The sequence below is a fragment of the Phalacrocorax carbo genome, chromosome 7, assembly GCF_963921805.1.
Source record: "Phalacrocorax carbo chromosome 7, bPhaCar2.1, whole genome shotgun sequence".
Taxonomy (NCBI): domain Eukaryota; kingdom Metazoa; phylum Chordata; class Aves; order Suliformes; family Phalacrocoracidae; genus Phalacrocorax; species Phalacrocorax carbo.
The window spans coordinates 23,455,001-23,473,070 of NC_087519.1; the positions used below are offsets into that span (position 1 = coordinate 23,455,001).

General features: G+C 58.9%; 1 protein-coding gene across 8 annotated transcripts; it reads left to right on the forward strand.

Moving 5' to 3' along the window:
* Nucleotides 1–945: 945 nt before the first annotated feature.
* Nucleotides 946–17,114, forward strand: CELF6 (CUGBP Elav-like family member 6). Of its 8 annotated transcripts, none has more exons than XM_064456886.1 (13): nucleotides 946–1,227; nucleotides 4,340–4,422; nucleotides 10,136–10,184; nucleotides 11,683–11,811; nucleotides 11,945–12,024; nucleotides 12,494–12,637; nucleotides 13,033–13,177; nucleotides 13,259–13,408; nucleotides 13,733–13,795; nucleotides 14,693–14,773; nucleotides 14,882–15,025; nucleotides 15,696–15,851; nucleotides 16,159–17,114. In XM_064456886.1, the coding sequence occupies exons 1-12, from the start codon at nucleotides 957–959 to the stop codon at nucleotides 15,821–15,823; spliced, it is 1,467 nt and encodes a 488-aa protein (XP_064312956.1). In that variant the 5' UTR covers nucleotides 946–956; the 3' UTR covers nucleotides 15,824–15,851; nucleotides 16,159–17,114. The 8 variants fall into 8 exon arrangements, with proteins under 8 accessions (XP_064312956.1, XP_064312958.1, XP_064312960.1 ...); XM_064456888.1 differs by having other exon boundaries at nucleotides 14,696–14,773; XM_064456890.1 differs by having other exon boundaries at nucleotides 13,042–13,177.
* The last annotated feature ends 956 nt before the right edge of the window (nucleotides 17,115–18,070 follow it).

Below are 18,070 nucleotides of genomic sequence, written 5' to 3' on the forward strand. Positions count from 1 at the left end.
AACACTTGCACATGCTTGCACATACTTGAATGTGCATGCTTGCACACACTTGGCCAAACACATGCATGTGCTTGTATAGACTTGCACGAGCTTGCATGTGCTTGCAACGTACATGCACATGCTTGCACATGCCCCCCTGTGCTCACACATGCATGCAGACCTGCACATGCGTGGCAGTGCGCCAGGGAAGCTGGGCACCCCCAGCCCACCTGCTGCACTGGGAGTAATTAATTAATGACCGTGCTGGGTATTAAAGCTGTTTGGTCTAATTACAGGTTTTTTGGGGTGGCAGGGGGTGCAGGAGGGAGGCGACTCTACATCCTCCCCCCCTAGTCTGGGGCAGCTCCGAAGGGGCAACTGGAGCAACATGGGGTCCGTGGAGGTGAAAAATGCAAAAAAAAAAGTGCTAAAATTGTCCCTTTTGAGCCTTTTCTGTGTATTTAAATCCTTCTGGAAGGTGGCAGCAGGCGGGGAAGAGAGAGTGTAGTGTTAACTCTGGAACCTACTGAGGGCTGCAAGGGGTGAAGGTGGGAGGCTGCTCAGCCCCTTGGCCAGCCCTGCCTCGGGGAGACGGGGGCGATGAGAGGATGACGTGGAGGTGACGAGAGGTGACGAGGGGGTGACGTGGGGGTGATGGAGGCTGGAGGGTGACGCGGATGAAGGGGTTCGGGGTCAGCCCGGCAGGGGGCAGCAGTGGGCGGAGCCGGAGTACCCCGCGCCGCTGCCAGCCGCCCCTCCTGATTGGCCGCCGCTCCCTCATTATGCTAATACCTTGCGTCTGGCCGGGGCCAGCAGGCTGACGTCACCAGCCCCGCGCGAGTGGGGGGGGGCTGTGAGCGAAGAGGCCCGGGCCGAGCCGAGCGGTTCCGAACAGCTCCGAGCGGCGCCGAGCGGGGCGGGGCGGGGCGGGGCGGCGGGCGCCTCCCGCAGCGGCGGCGGCGGCGGCGGAGCGGGCCATGGCCGCGGCGGGCAGCGGCGTGGCGGCGGCGGCGGCGGCGGCGGCGGCGGAGGCGGGGGCGGCGTTCAGCACCGCGAACAGCGGCCGGGTGAACGGGCTGAGCCGCCCGCCCGGCGCCATCGCCATGAAGGATCACGACGCCATCAAGCTCTTCGTGGGGCAGATCCCGCGTAACCTGGAGGAGAGCGACCTCAAGCCGCTCTTCGAGGAGTTCGGCCGCATCTACGAGCTCACCGTCCTCAAGGATCGCTTCACCGGCATGCACAAAGGTACGGGGGGCTCCATGCCCGCCAGCGGGGTGCAACCAGGCGGGGCATCCTGAGGTGGGATGCCCTGAGGTGGGGGCACACCTCAGGTGGGGTACCCCTGAGGAGGGGCACCCCTCAGGTGAGGTACCCCTCAGGTGGGACACCCTGAGGTGGAGCACCCCGAGGTAGGGGTATCCCTGAGGTGGGACACCGTGAGGTAAGGCACCCAAGTATGGAGCACTCCTAAGATAAGGTACCCCTGAGGAGGGACATCCCTGATCTGGAGGTACCTGTAAGGTGGAGCACCCTGGTATAGGGCACCTCTGAGGTGGGGCCACCCCTGAGGTGGAGGTACCCCTGACATGTACATACCCCTGAGGTGGGACACCCAAGTATGGGGCACTCCTAAGTTGAGATATCCCTGAGGTGGAGGTACTCTTGAGGTGGAGGTACTCTTGATCTGGAGGTACCCATGATGTGGGGATACCTTTCAGGCAGAGCACCCTGAGGTGGAGGTACAGAGGAGGAGGGGCTCACTGGTATGGGGCACCCCTGAGATGGCGGTGCCCCAGCATGGTGCACCCCTGAGGTGGGGGCACCCCTGAGGTGAAGGTGCCCCTGAAGTGGGGCATGCCAGTATGGGGCATACTGGTATGCAGCCCTGCTAAGATTGGGGTACCCCTGAGGCAGAGGCACCTGTCTAAGGTGGACGCACTCCTGGGTTGGGGACACCCGCCTGAGGTGGGGCACCCACCGAGGGTTAGAGGAGCTGCCATCTGGCTCGGGGGCACCCCTGGGGTCAGAGCACTCCAGCAGTGTTTAGGACACCTGCCTGGGTTGGGGTCACCTGTCTGGCATTGGGGTACCCATGTGAGGTTGGAGCACCCCTGGGGTGGAGGCACCCAGCTTGGATACAGGCACCCACTGCAGACAGGGGCACCCCCCTGCCTGGCCCCCAGCCTGTGCCATGCCCCAGGCCTTTGTGATCTGGCAGGACAGGGGTCACTGCTGGCCTGGCTGGTGTCCTGGCACGGGGCTCCCCAAGCAGCATTGCGTCGTGTGAGGGGCTCACACATGCACCAACAAGTTCTTTATGGAACCTCCCACCCATGAGCCAAGGGTCTGCAGTGCCAGAAGGGCATCAGGGCACTCTGGGTGTCACCCGGACAGGACCTCGTGCTGTTACACATGCTGTGCCACAGGCAGCGCCTGCTTCGCTGGGACTTTCTGGGAAGCCGAAACTTAGTGCTTGAGGATGCCACCACATTGGTGCCCTTTGGCCATGGGGCAGCCGCCTGGACTCTAATTCTCAGCACTGCAGCCTTCAAAATGTCTCCAAGCACCTCTGAAGCTGCTTGTGTGCTCTGAACAACGGGATTCGCACCTTGCCGCCCCCTCAGCGTTTCCTCCGGCGCCAGCTTCAACCACTGCAGCCCAGACATGCGATTTCATTGTGGACACTCCTCTAATTTGAATGGCATCCTTCCTCCTGGCGAGCCTCTGGAGTGGGGTCGCTCCCACTCAGGCCCTCCAAACTTCTCCAGAATGCCCAGGCACCGTCCACATCATTGCCTGCAGGGAAAAAAAAAAAAAGAGGGAAAGAAGAGTGGAGAGGAAGAAGCCAACTTGATTATGGATGGTAAACACTGGAAATGGCACCAGGACTGACGGGAGCCGCTGCGCTGACCTCCCTTTTCCACCCACAGTGGGGCTGATATTTACCTGGGGGGGATCTCTCCTTGCTCCCTGTGAGGGCAGATGTCCCCAATATCTTGTCATCAACAAGGTGGGCAAGGGACCCCATCCCTTGGCATCCCCCCCACCCCGCTGCTGCGCTCCCTCTCCTCCCAGGCATGCTGATTGTACTTATTAAGAGTTATTAATACTTAATCAGCTGGTGGATTTAATTGTGCCAATATTAAAAATGCATCAATGTCAATTTTATTCATTAAATATTTACTTTGTTGAAGGGAAACTGTTTTGCTGCTGTTTTAATATCACTTTCAGATGCTTTTGGATGTGACCCCAGCAAATCAAGGGGGGAGCCCTTTGGGAGGGAGCGGCGTGGCGGCAGCACGGGGACCTGGGATGCTCCCATGGGAGCAGGAGTGATGGAGGGGAGAGGATCAGACCTTGTCCCCGGGGCTCGCTTGTCCGCCACCAGCTCCAGGCGAGCAAGCAGCTCAGCAGCGTGAGTCAGCGTGGGAAAACCTCACCCCAGGCATATTCCCGATCCCCAAAGCGCCACAATGTCGGAGGAGCTGGAGCGCCTTTGCTATGCGAGTCTCATCCCGAGAAGGATGCTCGGGGCTGGGAGAAGCGTGGCGGCAAGCCAGGATGCACGGCCTCGACGCCTGGAGATCTGCTTCCTGGAGGGCTTCGGCTGTGGCTTTCCCTGGAGCTCAGGGCTGGAGCTCTGCTTCCCGCGCGCTGCCACACTCACTGCCTGCTCTTGCCTTGCTCCTTTCTTCATCCTACTGCTCCATCTCTTTTGTGTTGAGATCTTCCACCCTGTTTTGGGGCTGAGCTCTGGCCCCACTGGCGGCAGTGCCCACCTGGGTGCCAGGGTGATGGGTGCCAGGGTCCTGGATGCTGTGTGCTGAGGTGCTGGGGTGCTGGACGCCACGGTCCTGGGATGCTGGATGCCAGGGTGCCGTGATGCTGGAGTGCTGGATGCCGTGGTGCCAGGGTGCTGAGGTGCCGAGTTGCTGCGTGCCGGGGTGCCGGGGTACCAGGGTGCCAAATGACAGAGTGCCAGGGTGCAGGGGTGCTGAAGAATGTCAGGGCACCGGGATGCCAGGATGCTGGGTACCAGAATGCCATGGTGCTGGGGTGCTGGATTTCGGGGTGCTGGGTGCCAGGGTGCTGGTGTGCTGGATGTCAGCGTGCCAGGATGCCAGGGTGCTGGGGTGCTGAGTTGCTGGATGTCAGGGTGCCAGATGTCAGGGTGCCAGTGTACCAGGATGCCAGGGTGCCAAGGTGTTGTCTGCCATGCTGCCAGAGTATTGGGTGCTGGGTACCAGGGTGCCGAGACACCCCAGTACCATATTAGCCACACTGCTGGCTCTCCGCATGCCTGGAGCTTTGTGGCGGGGCCGGGCCGGACACTGACCCCGTCTCCCTGTCTCCATAGGCTGTGCCTTCCTCACCTACTGCGCCCGCGACTCGGCCCTGAAGGCGCAGAGCGCCCTGCATGAGCAGAAGACGCTGCCAGGGGTAAGTGACACCGGGAAGTCGGTGTGAGCTGGTGGGGGGGAATGGTGACACCTACCCAGGGCACAGGCACAGGAGCCGCTCCAGCGGCCGCAAACCGAGGCATTGATTTTCCTGCGGCCCATGTGCTGTTGTGCTTTCTGTGGGCTCCGACCTCCCGAGCTTAACAAAGTGAAAATAAATATTTAATTATTTGCCTAAATAAAAATCAATAGGGCTGCTGGTTCGCTGGGGAAAGCGCTGGGGCCCGTGAATATCAATCCCTGCTTAGCGTGTGCGGAGCTGACGGAGGGGGATGAGGTTCGCAGGGACGTTGCTTCCTGAGGTACTTCCTCGCGATGGTGCTGTGCATCAGTAGGTTTAAGAGTTAACAGCCCACTTGGTCAGCCTCAAGAAGGTGCAGGGTCAGGCACTGCCTGCAAGGCACAGGCTTGCCTATGTCCCCTTCTCATCACACGCGTGTGTGCGAGGTGTACAGCTGCTGTAGCTGCTCACTTCTCACCCCAGACCCCTGCACGGGGCAAGCACAGGTGCACGCACGTGAGCACATGCTTGTGCGCTGGTGTGTGGGCACGTGCCCTGCATGGGCACCCCCATGTCTGTGCACACCCCCTCTGTGTGCATGTGCACAGCAGTGCGTGGCTGTGCGTCTGCTGGGGTGCACAGGCACATCTGGGCAGGCGTCTGTGTGTCCAGCTGCCCTGTGCTCACACTCACACCCCTCTGCCTGTGCACTCCCCTGTGCTTGTGCTCACACCTCCATGTGCTCACCTGTCTGTGACTATGCACACCCCTCTATGCTTGTGCATACTCCTCTGTGCCTGTGCACAACCCTCTTTGCTTGTATTTACACCCCTGTGTGCCTGCACACACCCCGTGTGCTTGGACGCACGCACACCCCGGTGCGCATGCACACTCTTCTGCGCTTCTGCACACCCGTGTGTGTTCATACTCACACCCCTGTGCCTGTGCACGCCCCTCTCTGCCTGTGCACGCCGCTCCGTGCCTGTGCTCACAGCCCGGCGCCCTCGGGTCCCCCTACCCCGGCCAGGCCCCGCCCCCGGCGCGGTGCGGGGGCGTGCCCCAACTGTAGCCCCTCCCCTCGGCTCGGCCCGGCCCGGCTCGGCCCGGATCGGCGGGGCTGCGGCCGCCCCTCCCCCCGCCCCGCCTCCCGCGCGCCGCTGCGCGAGGCGAGCCGAGCCGAGCCGAATCGGGCCGAGCCGAGCCGAGCCGAGCCGGGCCGGGCGGGGCCGGGCCGGGCCGGGCCATGCAGCTGCCGCAGGTGCCGGCGCCCGGGCCCCGGCCGCCCGTGCTGTGGGTGCCCGCCGGGTCTAAGATCCTCTGCATCGAGGTAGGGCCCCGCCTTTGTCTGTCGCCGGCTCGGCCCGTCCCGGCCCGGGAGCCTCAGCGTGCGCTGGGGCATCCGCACCAGCGGGGCGGGGGTGCCTCGGAGTGGGGGGTGCTTACACCCGGGTGGGAGGCGTGTGCACCCGGGGGGTTATTTGCACGCAGGGATGGGGGGTGAGGGGGTATATCTGCTCCCAGGGGTGGGGATGGGGTATTGGCAGGGGGATGTTGACGAGGAAGGGCTATTTGCACGCAGAAATGGGGTGTGTGTGTGCCGGGGTTGGCGAGATGGGTGTCTCTGTTCCCAGGGGTGGGGGGCTGTTGTTGAGCAGGGTGTATCTGCACCCAGGGATGCTGTGTGTGAGCGTGGGTGTTGGTGGGGAGGGTGTATTTGCACACAGGGATGGGGTGTGTGTGTGGGTGTTGGTCAGGAGGGTGTATCTGCACCCAGGGATGGGGATGGTGTTGGCAGCAGTGTGTTGGTCAGGAGGGTGTATCTACACCCAGGAATGGTCTGTGGTGGTGGTGGTGGTGGGTGTTGGTGAGCAGGCTGTATTTGCAGGCAGGGATGGAGCCTGTGCATGCCTATGTTGGTGAGGGGGATGTGTCTGCACCCAGAGATGGGTTTGTGTGTTGGCTGGAGGGTGTATTTTCCACTTTGGGTTAGTGTGTACGTGCTGGTGCTCTGTGTGTGTGGTTGCAGGTGTGCAAGGGGATGTGCTCGGTGGGGGGGGTTGTTGCACTCAACAGACGGTGCAGGGGTGCGTTTGTGTTGGTGGGGGTATTGTTTTGCCCCTGGGGTGCGCGCAAGTGGTGTTGGTGGGGAGCGTTTGCACCCAGGGATGGTGGGTGTGCAAACGTGTTGGTGGCTCTGTGTGTGCGTGTGTGTGTGTAAGCAGGTGCTAAGGGTGTCTTTGCACCCAGATTGTGTGCATGGTGGTGGAGTGTGGGTGTATGTGGGCCTGGGGGGTGGCAGCTGTGGGTGTGTAAGTGTGTGCACGTGTGTGCATGCATAGTGGGTGTGAGCAGGGAGCGCATGTGTGCGTATGGGTGTTGCATGGGCTCCTACACTGTGGGTGCCTGGTGGAGGGGCTGGCCAGGTGTGTGCAGGGCTCAGGTGTGTGTGGGTGGTGGTCAGGACAGGGTGTGGGTGCTGCTGGAGGGGAGCCATGGCCGTCCAGGGGTGGTGTCCAGCACTGGGGGTCTGTGTGTCCACAGAGGGCTGCCGAGGGTGAGTCCTGCTGCTGCAGTGGGGAAACTGAGGCAAGGGTGTTGTGTCCTGCCTGGCATGGATAATGGTGTCAGCTGTGCACCCTGGGGTGTGTGCCTGTGGTTGTGCAGGGTCCGCGGCTGCAGGGAGGGTGCTGTGGGTGTTGTGTGTGTGTATGTATGTCTGTGGGTGGGTGGGTGCTTATGAGGACTCTGGTCTCAGTGTGTGTGAGTGTAGGGGTCTTGTGGGCAGGTGTACATGGGGCTGGGTTGGGGGTGGGTGTGTGGTTACATGTGGGTGTGCAGTCACGCTAGGATGGATGTACAGTTGTGTGTGGTGCTCTTGGGAGTGGGTGCAAGCGTATAGTGTATGGTAGTGCAGGGGTGGTGCTGAGGCGAGTGTGCAGCTGTAGGTGGGTGGGTGCACACGGTGGATGCTGTATGGGGGTCTGTGGTTGTGCATAGGGTCGTGTGAGAGTGGGAGTGCAGCTGTAAGGGATCTGTGGTGGTGCGTGGGGGTGTGCTAGGATGGTCATGTGCCTGTGCAGCGGTGTGACTGTCCCCAGGCCAGTGTCCCCTCGCTGTGAGTTCCCTCTTAGGGCTCTGGAAGGGTGTTCCCACGATGGGTGGCTCCCTGCACTGGCCCTTGGCTTCCTGGGGACCCCCAGGGTGACACAGGCACCTGGCTCTCACGGGAACCCACTGTTCCAGTGTCACTCAGTGCCGCCATCTCAGCTCATTTGGACGTGTTGTGGCCCTGCCCAATCCTCCAGCCATCGAGGAAGAAGCAAGGGCCAGAGGTGACCCTTCCACACAGGGCAGGTCCCACTGCAGGGATTCACCGTGGGCTGGCTTTCCCTGGTGCCCAGGCTGAAAGGGGCCTTCAAATTTGCATGGGGGGCAGTGCCCGAGAGGTCACACAGAGGTTTAGCAACTGGTGGTGACCCCCTTGGGCTGTAACACACCAGAGGTTTGGCCATATGGTGCTGTAGCCGGGGCTCTGTGGAACACCCACGGATGACAGGACTGGTGGGTGCTGAGATGCCCCAGACAGGGTCTCCTGTGACACTGGGTGTGTCAACGAGTCCTTGGGATGTGCAAGGATGGGTGGGGGGACTTGGGGGGTGGGTAGGTTCATGTGTGGGTTCTATGGGGGTGGAGAGATTGGTGCTATGGGTATGGACGGGTGGGTGGTAGGAAGGTGGGGATGGATAGGCTGGTGTGGGGATGTGTGGGGGCTGGGGAGTGGATGTGTGGGTGTTATGGGGATGGGTGGGTGTTGGGGATACAGATGGGTGCTATGGGTATGCATGGTGTTGGGGGATAGATGGGTGAATTGATGGGTGAATCTTAGGTGGGGATGGGTGGTTGTGTGGGTGTCACGGATGGGAAATGGACAGATGGGTGTCAGGAGTGGGGTGAGATGGCTGGGAGGTTGTTTGGGTGCTGGGGCATGGATGGAGGGCTTTTGGACAGCGGGGGAGAGCTGGGTGACTGCGTGGGCACAGGGGCACAGTGCAGGGGTGCTGTGGAGACAGATGGACGAGTGGTTGCCGGACAACTGGGTGCAGGGGGAGGTCTGGGTGCCCATGCCATCCACCTGTGCCACAGGAGCTGGTACAGGGAGCACCGAGCACCCTGCGGTGGGCACGGGTGATGCCAGGGGTGCCAAAATCCCCTTTTGGGGGTGTCCACAGACCAGGGCGGTTTTTCCCCGGTGTGGTGCAGCAGCCCTGGGGTAGGTTAGCTGGTCCCCAAGGCCTGACATTTATAAACATCAGCCGCTCCCGGAGAATCAATACAGTTTAATAACCAGCGAGCGGAGACTGGAGACACATCAAAATGACACTCTGCGGCTCCGTAAATGTTATTCTAAATCATACTCGCTGGGTTTATTACATTAAGCATACAGCAGTGGGCATGGGAAATTTATTCCATCAAAGGCCATTGCGCTGGTAAATGGGACTGGCGGGTCAGTGGAGGGGGGGCAGCCCTCCCAAAAATGGGGTTCACTCCTCCTGGACATGGCAGGGATATGGGAGGCAAGGGGGATGTTGGTCCCACACTCTCTGTGCTGTCACAGCCTCCAGGGTTTGGGGTGAGGTGGATCCTGCTCCAGTGCGGGGGTTGGGGTGGATGTTTGTGGGACCAGTGACACAATGGGTGATGCGAGGGCAGCTGGGTGGCCCTGTGTCCCTTGGTGCCACCCCATGGCTCCTGGAGACCTGGTCCCATCCCTGGAGCATCCCCGGCTCTGCACTGACATTTCTGCCCGCGTTTCCCTGGAGATGAGGTGGTTGCTGTGGAAACCTCCTCTTCTTCCTTAACCATCCTCTCCCTCACCCTGGGGGGGGGTGGGCTGGTGCTGCCCCCACCCAGCCCCTAAATTTGGGGCACTCCTCCAGGGGTGCACAGGGGGAACCCCGGGGTGGGGGGTACGCACCCGTGTGGGTGCGACAGCAGCATGCGTGTGCTTGGCTGTCCCTGTGTGAGCTCAAGCTGTGTTCATGTGCGTGCACACCCACCCTGTCATGCGTGACATCCTGCCGTTGCCGTGACGACCCCATCGAGCACATGGCTCAGACTCTGCAGCATCGCGGGGGAAGCACGCTTGTTGCTGTGGAAACGGCCATAATTGTAGCATTTTTCGGCTAAATGGGGGAAAAAGGAGGGGGAGAGAGGAGGAGAAATGGCTCTGTGGGGCAGCAGGCCAGGGATATGTGTGCTGGCCCAACGTGTCCTGTTGCACACGTGTGTCATGCTTGCGGGTACACACAGCAGCGACGCACGGGAAGAGGCCAAAATTGGGTGAGAATCAGGAAAAGGAGAGCGGTGGTGGTGCTACTGGAGGGGCTGGGGCCGGCTGGGCACTGCTGCTGCCTCTGCAGTCCTTTGCAGTCGAGGAAAGCGGGCAGGCGGCCAAGGCTGGCACCAGCGGCCCAGCAGGCGCCTGCGGCACGGGGTACCCATCCCCAGGGCCGTAGCATGGCCCTCTGCCCACGGCATCCCAGTTCATCATGGCCACAAACCCTGCTCTGTCCTTGCAGGTCCTTTCCCTGCTCCCCGCCCCAGCCCTCTGTGCCAGGCAGGGGCCAAATCCTGCTATTCCCTGTGGAAAGGGTTCGGCCCCTGACTGCCCACTCCCGCTTGTATGTTGCAGATGAACCGCCCCATCCAGGTGAAGCCGGCCGACAGCGAGGGCCGAGGAGGTAGGTTCCCTCTTCCCCGGCTGCCCCGTGTGGGCAAGGGCGTGCAGGGCCACCTGGGGGAGGATGATGAGGGACACAGTGGCATCGCGGGGGCTGCCGCAGGGAGGTTTGTTTGCAGAGAAACCCACAAAAGGAGCTGCCTTTGCTGGTGGCATCCAAACCTGAGCACATGGCAAATGCCATCTTGGCTCTCCCTGCCCAGCTGGCTGGGGGGAGCATCCTGATGTCATCCCATGAACATCCTGACATCTTGCTGGGCAGAGTGTCAGCCAGCTGCTCTCTAACAGCCCCTTCATATATCAAACAACCTAATTACCCACTTGGAGCTGCCTGTGGGGACCCCAGCAGAGTTGGGGTGCAGGAGTTAGCCACATATGGCCCAAGCACCTCTCAAAGAGAAACTGCTGGGCCCCTCCCCCCCCAGTTCTCCATGGGGGTTTGCAACTCATGGGGCCATGACGTTTCCAGACTGAGTCAATAATTTGGGCAAAATTGCAGGAACCTGATCAAAAAACCCCGACATTCCCGGTGCCACAGGCTAATGCTGGGCATGTAGGTGCGCTCAGATGCTCGTGTGGGGCCACATGCCCTCGACAGGATGGCCCGGGTAGATATCCCTCTATTCAAAACACATTACTAAACATTCCACGAGCTGGTCCCAGCATGTCCTGGAGGAACCTGGCAAATAAATTACCCACTTACTGAGCATAATTGGTGAAGGATTAAAAATCGATGGGTGAGCTCGGGCGCCTGGCTCTGGCCCCCTTGCCCAGGAGGTGATGCTCGGCTGCTGAGCCTGCTCCCCCCAGCTGCCTTAGCCAGGAGATGGTTTACGTCTAACTAGACAACACATGAGCCCTATTCCCTTAACTAATTTTCCTCGTACCTTAACGGACAGAGCATTAATCGTCTCCTGCCATTATTTATTTATTTCCCTGGCAATGCTTTTGACAGGGCACCTTATTTTCTTTGTCAAATGCCATTAGCGCGCAGCGGGAGCATGCGGCTGCGCAAGACAGATGCTGGTAATAATCGTGAAATTCTCATTATTTACTCTCCTTTCTCTTGTGTTTGGGTTATTTATGTCCCCTGGGCATGGCCGGAGGCTGCGGGTTATTCTGCGAGTCAATCATACAAAGGCAATCGTCACTGTTTTGTGGGCTCTCTTTGTTTCCCAGCCACATCCCACATTGGTGCTGGGGGAGCTGGCGACTCCATCCCTGGAAAAAGCACCAGCTCCAGTCCCTGAAGCAGGAGCTGGCTCTTCCCGGCTTCACCCCTAGGCAATTTCCCTGCAGGAGATGTTTTCCCAACCCTAGTGTTTTGTGGGATGGAGGTGATAAACACTGTATCTTTGCCACCAGATTGGCATCGCTCTCCACTCAGGCTCCAGCGTCACCTGCCTCTTTCACCTCCACATGCCGTTTGCAAACCAGGGATGAGGGGGCGGGATGGTGAGTGGCATCCCGCTCTCCGACGGGCTTGGTTTTTTTTTTAGAAGACAGGAAGCTCTTTGTGGGCATGTTGGGGAAGCAGCAAAGTGAGGATGACGTCCGGCGCCTCTTCGAACCCTTTGGCCAGATTGAGGAGTGCACCATCCTCCGAGGGCCTGATGGAGCCAGCAAAGGTGGGTTCTGGGGAGCTGGGTGGGCACCCCGCAGTCCTCTGGGACCCACAGAGGGTGGGAGCTACTGGCCAGGCAGTGCTGGCTCCTGCAGCAGCTGAATCCGCCCCCTCCCTTGTCTCCTTTCTGCCCTTAGGTTGTGCCTTTGTGAAATACGGCAGCCATGCCGAGGCACAGGCTGCCATCAACAGCCTGCACGGCAGCCAAACCATGCCGGTAAGTGCTGAGCTCTTGCCCTGCCCTGTTCGGCCCCATGCTGCCTGAATAATCCAATCACCGGCTAATTTGATCTAATTGGATCAAAATCCCATGGACTGGCGATTTGTTGCCCAGTTCACCCCAAGGTTCATCCCTGCCTGGGCGCTGAGTCCCAGGGGTGGGTACGCGGGGCTAATTCCCTCTGCGCTGGAGAAAGGGGCTGTTTAATTAATGCCGAAGTTCAAAATTGTGAATGAGGAGAGAGGGGAAAAAGGAAACAGAGGTCAGGAAGCCGCCGCTGGGGAGAAAAGCTGGCTATAATTAAACCTCACATCGATTGCTGGTTGCTGCTGCCAAGCCGGGCAGCATCCCTGGGGCCAAGGATGCTGCAGCTGCTGCAAGGCAGCGGGTCCCTCCACAGAGTGGGGAGGCATTCCAGTGGCATTGCCAGGGTCCCACTGTCAGCCCTGTCTTCACCCCATCTCAGGGTGCCTCATCCAGCCTGGTGGTGAAGTTTGCGGACACGGATAAGGAGAGGACCCTGCGGCGGATGCATCAGATGGCGGGGCAGCTGGGCATCTTCAACCCCATGACCATCCAGTTCGGCGCCTATGGGGCTTATACGCAAGCGGTAGAAGCTGGCACCAGCTGGGACCTGGGGGTTTTTGGGGAGCCCTGCATTTTGGGGGCGCTGGTTTTGACTGTGGAAGCCTGTATGGGATTGTACCAGTGCCAGTGGGTGCGGATGCCCATCAGGGTTAGTGCATCCCCATTTAGGGACACAACAGAGGGCTTCAGCCCCTGGGTGAGGGTGGGTGGCATGACTGTGGGGCACGGCAGTCCCAGATATCACCTTTTTTAGCATCACCTGGACCTCCTGTCCCCAGGTCTGGCAGTGGGTGGCATTTATCCCTCTGAGCCCCCATGTGTGGGTGCAAAGTGGGGATGCTAATTTATCCTCCCCTGCTCCCCCCTTCTCTCTGCCTCTCGCTCGCTTTCCCCTTTTCCTGCCTTTCTTTCCTTAAGATCATGCAGCAGCAGGCAGCCCTGATGGCGGCCGCACAGGGGACCTGCCTGAACCCCATGGCTGCCATTGCCGCTGCCCAGATGCAGCAAATGGCCGCTTTCAATGTCAGTGGGCTGGTGGCTGCCCCCCTCACCCCCTCTTCAGGTACAGCTCTCCTCCATTCCCCCCCGCCCTCACTTGACGTCCTCGAGGGGGGCTGCCGGCGCTGATGCCTCCCTCCCACAGGTACGAGCACCCCCCCTGGCATCAGCACGGCGCCCGTGCCCAGCATTGCCACGCCAATTGGGGTGAACGGCTTCAGCCCGCTGCCGCCACAGACCAACGGGCAGCCTGCCTCAGAGACCATCTACACCAATGGCATCCACCCCTACCCAGGTAACCCTCCTTGCAGCTGGCTGGGGGGCTCCCCCACATTCCCCCAGGGCTGGGGATGCGTGTTTGGCTCAAGTGGCAGGCTCCCAGGGTGCTCCCCACCCCAGGAATGCGCCAGATGAACCAGCTGTGCACCAATGCCCACCAAAATCCCTTCTCCCATGGCATTGCCGCCTTTGTGAGCATGGCGATGCTCTCAGCTCCTACGAAACAGCAGGGAGCAGTTCTACCCCTCCGTGGTGGTGCTTGGCTCTCCCGCAGGAGCAGCTCATCCCCGGGTTTCTCTTGCTTATTCTCTTTTCCTTCTCCCTTCTTTTGTCTTCCCAGCTCAAAGCCCCACGGTGGCAGATCCCCTCCAGCAAGCCTACGCAGGCATGCAGCACTATGCAGGTCTCAAACTTTGCTTTGCACTTCTTCACTCTCTCCCTTCTTTGCTCCTCACCCTTATTTTTGGGGGCTTAATGTCACCCCGGGGTTGAACCACAGGACTGGGGCAGCATGCTTGGGCACAGATCAATGTGGTGAGCATGGGGTGCCATACCCTGGCAGGAGCTCCGGGGCAGCGATGGGGGTGACACTGATGCAGAGTGCCATCCCCTCGTCCCCAGCAATACAGATGTGCTCCTGGCATGGCCCTCCATGCAAATTTTGGATGGAGGAAAGTGAGTTTTAATGCCCACTGGGCTGAGATAACTCTGTGGGGGAAAGCTGGAGGCAGTACCTAGGAAAGAGGGGGCGAGGTTTGGGCGGTGATGGAGAGCTGGCTTCATGCTGGATCCTGCTGACATGCCATCCCACTGGTAGAGATGGCCGTGGAGGCACCAAGACATCAAAAATCCTTGGATGTTTATTGCGTGGCCGAATCCAATGGCAGGGGAGACAGTACACGGAGAGAAGGGGGTCAAAGCATCCTGTGGAAGTACGTCGAGCCTGGCAGTCATTTAATTAGGAGCGCTTACAGCTGTTTTCAGATTTTCAACAGGATCAAGTTTTGGACCCCTAATTGTTTTCTTTTCAACTAAAAGTGCCAGCTTTCCTCAACCTTGAGACCATGTTACTGCTGCCACCAGCATCCCTCCTTGGAGAGGCATTCCTGCATCATGGGCGTGCTGGGAGACTGGGGCCATGCTGGCCAGGGTGGGAAGGGCAGAGCCAGCAGCTCCAGGGCAGGAGAGGCACCTCCATCAAGGGTGGCAGCGGAGGACACATGTGTTCCCAGCCCTTCCTAGGGCAGTGGCAGGAGTGGGGTGGGTGCTGGCGTCTCAGCTCCATGTTTCTCTCTTCCAGCAGCATATCCTACTGCCTACGCACCCATCAGCCAAGCCTTTCCCCAGCAAGCGCCCATCATCCCACAGCAGCAGCGAGAAGGTGAGGGGTTGGGGGCACCCCACCATGGGGCTGGCAGCTCCTTGTTGATCCTCCGGGGTGACCCACACCTCACGGCTGACGTGCGGCTGTCCTTTGTGTGTCACCCAGGTCCTGAAGGCTGTAACCTGTTTATTTATCACCTGCCCCAGGAGTTCGGGGATGCAGAGCTCACACAGATGTTCTTGCCTTTCGGCAATGTCATCTCTGCCAAAGTCTTTGTGGACCGTGCAACCAACCAGAGTAAATGCTTTGGTAAGTCCCAGGGCCTGGCTCTCCGCAGCGTCCCAGCTTGGGGGTCTGGCTCAGGCAGCACTGATGGACGACTGAAGCCATGCAGTAGTTGAAGCAAAATGGCTGTCTGTCCTGGGGCCACAGAGCAGTTTTTTGTCCCACACCATGCCAGGGCAGGAGGACATACCCTGCTGCTCCCCACTCTTATGCTGTCCCCTGTGTCCTCAGCCCAGTGCATGTGCCTGCCAGGGAGGGCTGCTCACCACTTGCCGCTGCCACGCCTGCTCAGCTTACGTGGCTGAGTGCCACTGCTGCCACCAGCACACTCTGGCCTGCTGACCTATTACCAGTGTCCCTGTAGCCTCTGTCACCGTGGTGGCCCCACAAATCCCATCACCCTGGTGTCCCCAGGTCTCATCGCCCTGATGTCCCCACAGACCCTGTCACCCTGGTTTCTCCACAGACCTGCAGACCTTGGTGTCCCCAAAGATGCCATCAGCCTGTCATCCGGTGCCCTGCAATCCAGGGCTGTGCTGTTACCCCCCCACCCCATCTCCCAGCCCCCCAACCTGGGGCTCCACCTGAGGCTGCCTGTGGGAGCGTCCTGCAGGAAATGCCTGGCTGAAGTAAAGCAGCAACCTGTGATATTTACGGTGACAAACTCCTTTGTCACCTTGTCCCTGTCCCCCAGGTTTCGTCAGTTTCGACAATCCGACGAGTGCTCAGGCAGCCATTCAGGCCATGAATGGCTTCCAGATCGGCATGAAGAGGCTAAAAGTCCAGCTAAAGCGGCCAAAAGATGCCAACAGACCCTACTGACCCCTGCTCACCCTGGCCCTGCGGAGAGGTAAGGGGGGGCCAGGGTGGCCTGGCCCTGCTGCATCCCCTGCCACATCCCAGGAGACCCACCGGTGGGGTCCGGCTCACCTAAAGCACTGCAGGTGCCGTGTTGTCTCCAGAAATGTCCTTGAGTGGGGGGGGGTGTCTCTGCACCCAGGGCTGTCTGCATGTGTGTTTCAAACTGGGATTTGGGTCCCTCTCTGTGTCCTTCCCTCCATCCCTTTCTATGGCATTCCCTCCATCCCTCTCTCCGTCTGTCCTTCCCTCCCTCCATCCCCCAGGATCAGGCTAACGGCCCCATTGCTGTTTTGCAGGTCAAGCGTCCTGCGGTGTTTGATGACATTCCCCTTCCCCAAGTGCAGTATCCAAACCCGTAACTCTCTTTCTTTGCAACACATCCCAGAGGAAGAAGAGGAGGAGGAGGTGATGGAGAAAACAGCAAAGAAGAGAGCCATTCTGGTCGTAGCTTTTCTTTTCTTTTTTGATATTTTTCCCAAACTGGTCTTGTTTGTTAACGGGAACAAGAGAGCGAGGAAGACAAGGAAGGAGGAGAGCAATGCGGCGCCGGGGCTGAGATTCGCTGCTGGCTGCTTGTCGGGACTCACTGAATCCCTCACCGGGAGAAAGAACCACGGCCCTGGGTGCTCGGGATATGATCTACCTTTGTTGTTTTGTTTTTGTTTTTGTTTTTTTTTTTTAAAGCACTCACTTGCTGCTACCGATTTCCCAGGAGAAATGAGGAAAAGAGGCTCCAAACGGATTCTTAAACCAAAGCCGGTGGGACGGGACCAGCCTCAGGCACTTCACCTGGAGGATGCTTGTTTGGAAAAGAGAAAAAGGGCAAGATTTTCTTTTTTTCCACGTTGGGAAAGGAAAAAAAAAAAAAGGATCAAAGGATGTTGGACTTATAGAAGATATATATAAATAAGTATATATATATATATATATCCCATGGAGCGGGGCGGTGGGACACATGCTTCCCCCTGCTCGTCACTGGCACAGGGACATAGGATTACTTGTTTCAGAGTCATATCATTCCTTAGAGTTTAGGGACCAAAGGACTATTGCTTTTTTAAATATATCTATAAATAAATTAATTTAAAACAAAACAAAACACAAAAAAAAAAACCAGGAAGAAGAAGAAAAACAAACAAAAGCAGAAATTAAGGTTGAGAAAAACCTCGGGCGTTACAAGCTGCGAGCGTTTCCTAGAGGGCTCGGTGTCGGGGGGCCGATTTGTGGGGCTCAAGGGCTCGGTTTTGGGGGGCCGATTTGCAGGTGGGGATGGGGGGATGCAGAAGGGGGGATTCTGGTGGGCTTGCGGTGGCTTCCCCAGCCCTGTGGCCCAGGCGGGAGCTGGCGGCAGGGGAGTCACGTTTGTTAAAAGAGCCCCGCAGTCGCCTCTGGGAGAGGGCGAAGCAATGCTGTTCTTTGCAGTTTTGGTTGGTTTGGGGGGTTTTTGGGGATTTTTTTTTTTCAGCCAAAAACAAACAAAAACAAAAAAAAACCAAACAAAAAAAAAAAAAAAGAAAAGAAAAATGGGAGGTTTCGGCAGAAGTCAAGCGAAATAAACTTATTTTGTCAAAATCGTCACCTTGGTTGGTTCTTTGGAGCAATCGCTGCGGTGTCCCAGCACACACATTCCCGATAGAAGACGCCGCCAGTGACCCTTTCTGACCAGCTTGGCTCTGCCTGAGCTGAAGCATCCACTGGGAGTTTGATGCAGCCAGGAGAGGAGATGGGGCATCTCTTTTTTTTATTTACCTTTTTCCCCAGGAATTACCATTTTCCAGAGGAATCCACCCAGGCTCGGGGGTTGCTTCTGAGTGATGGGGGAACTTCTGGAGGATGTTAGCGTGTCCCCTGGGATGTCCCTTCATGGCTGCACCCACAGACAAGCGAGTTCAATGATCACGGGAAGATGGCTTGATTTATTTTTTATTGAAGGGAGGGGAAAAAAATCCCCAAACCCCACCAATTTAAGCAAAAATGGGGTTGCTGGTGGGGTGGGTGGCATCAGGACAGCATCCCCCCTGCCTGGGTTTGGGTGGCTGTGGTGACATGGAGCAGCTGGTGCAGGACAAGCGGCGCGGGCACAGGATGGACGTGACGTCGGGTCCCTCCGTCACGCCCTGAGGGCAGGGGATGCCACAGAGGTGATGCTGAGAGCAAGGCCACTGCTGTGACAAGCCCGTTGGGTCTCACCCAGTGACTGCACCTAAACCC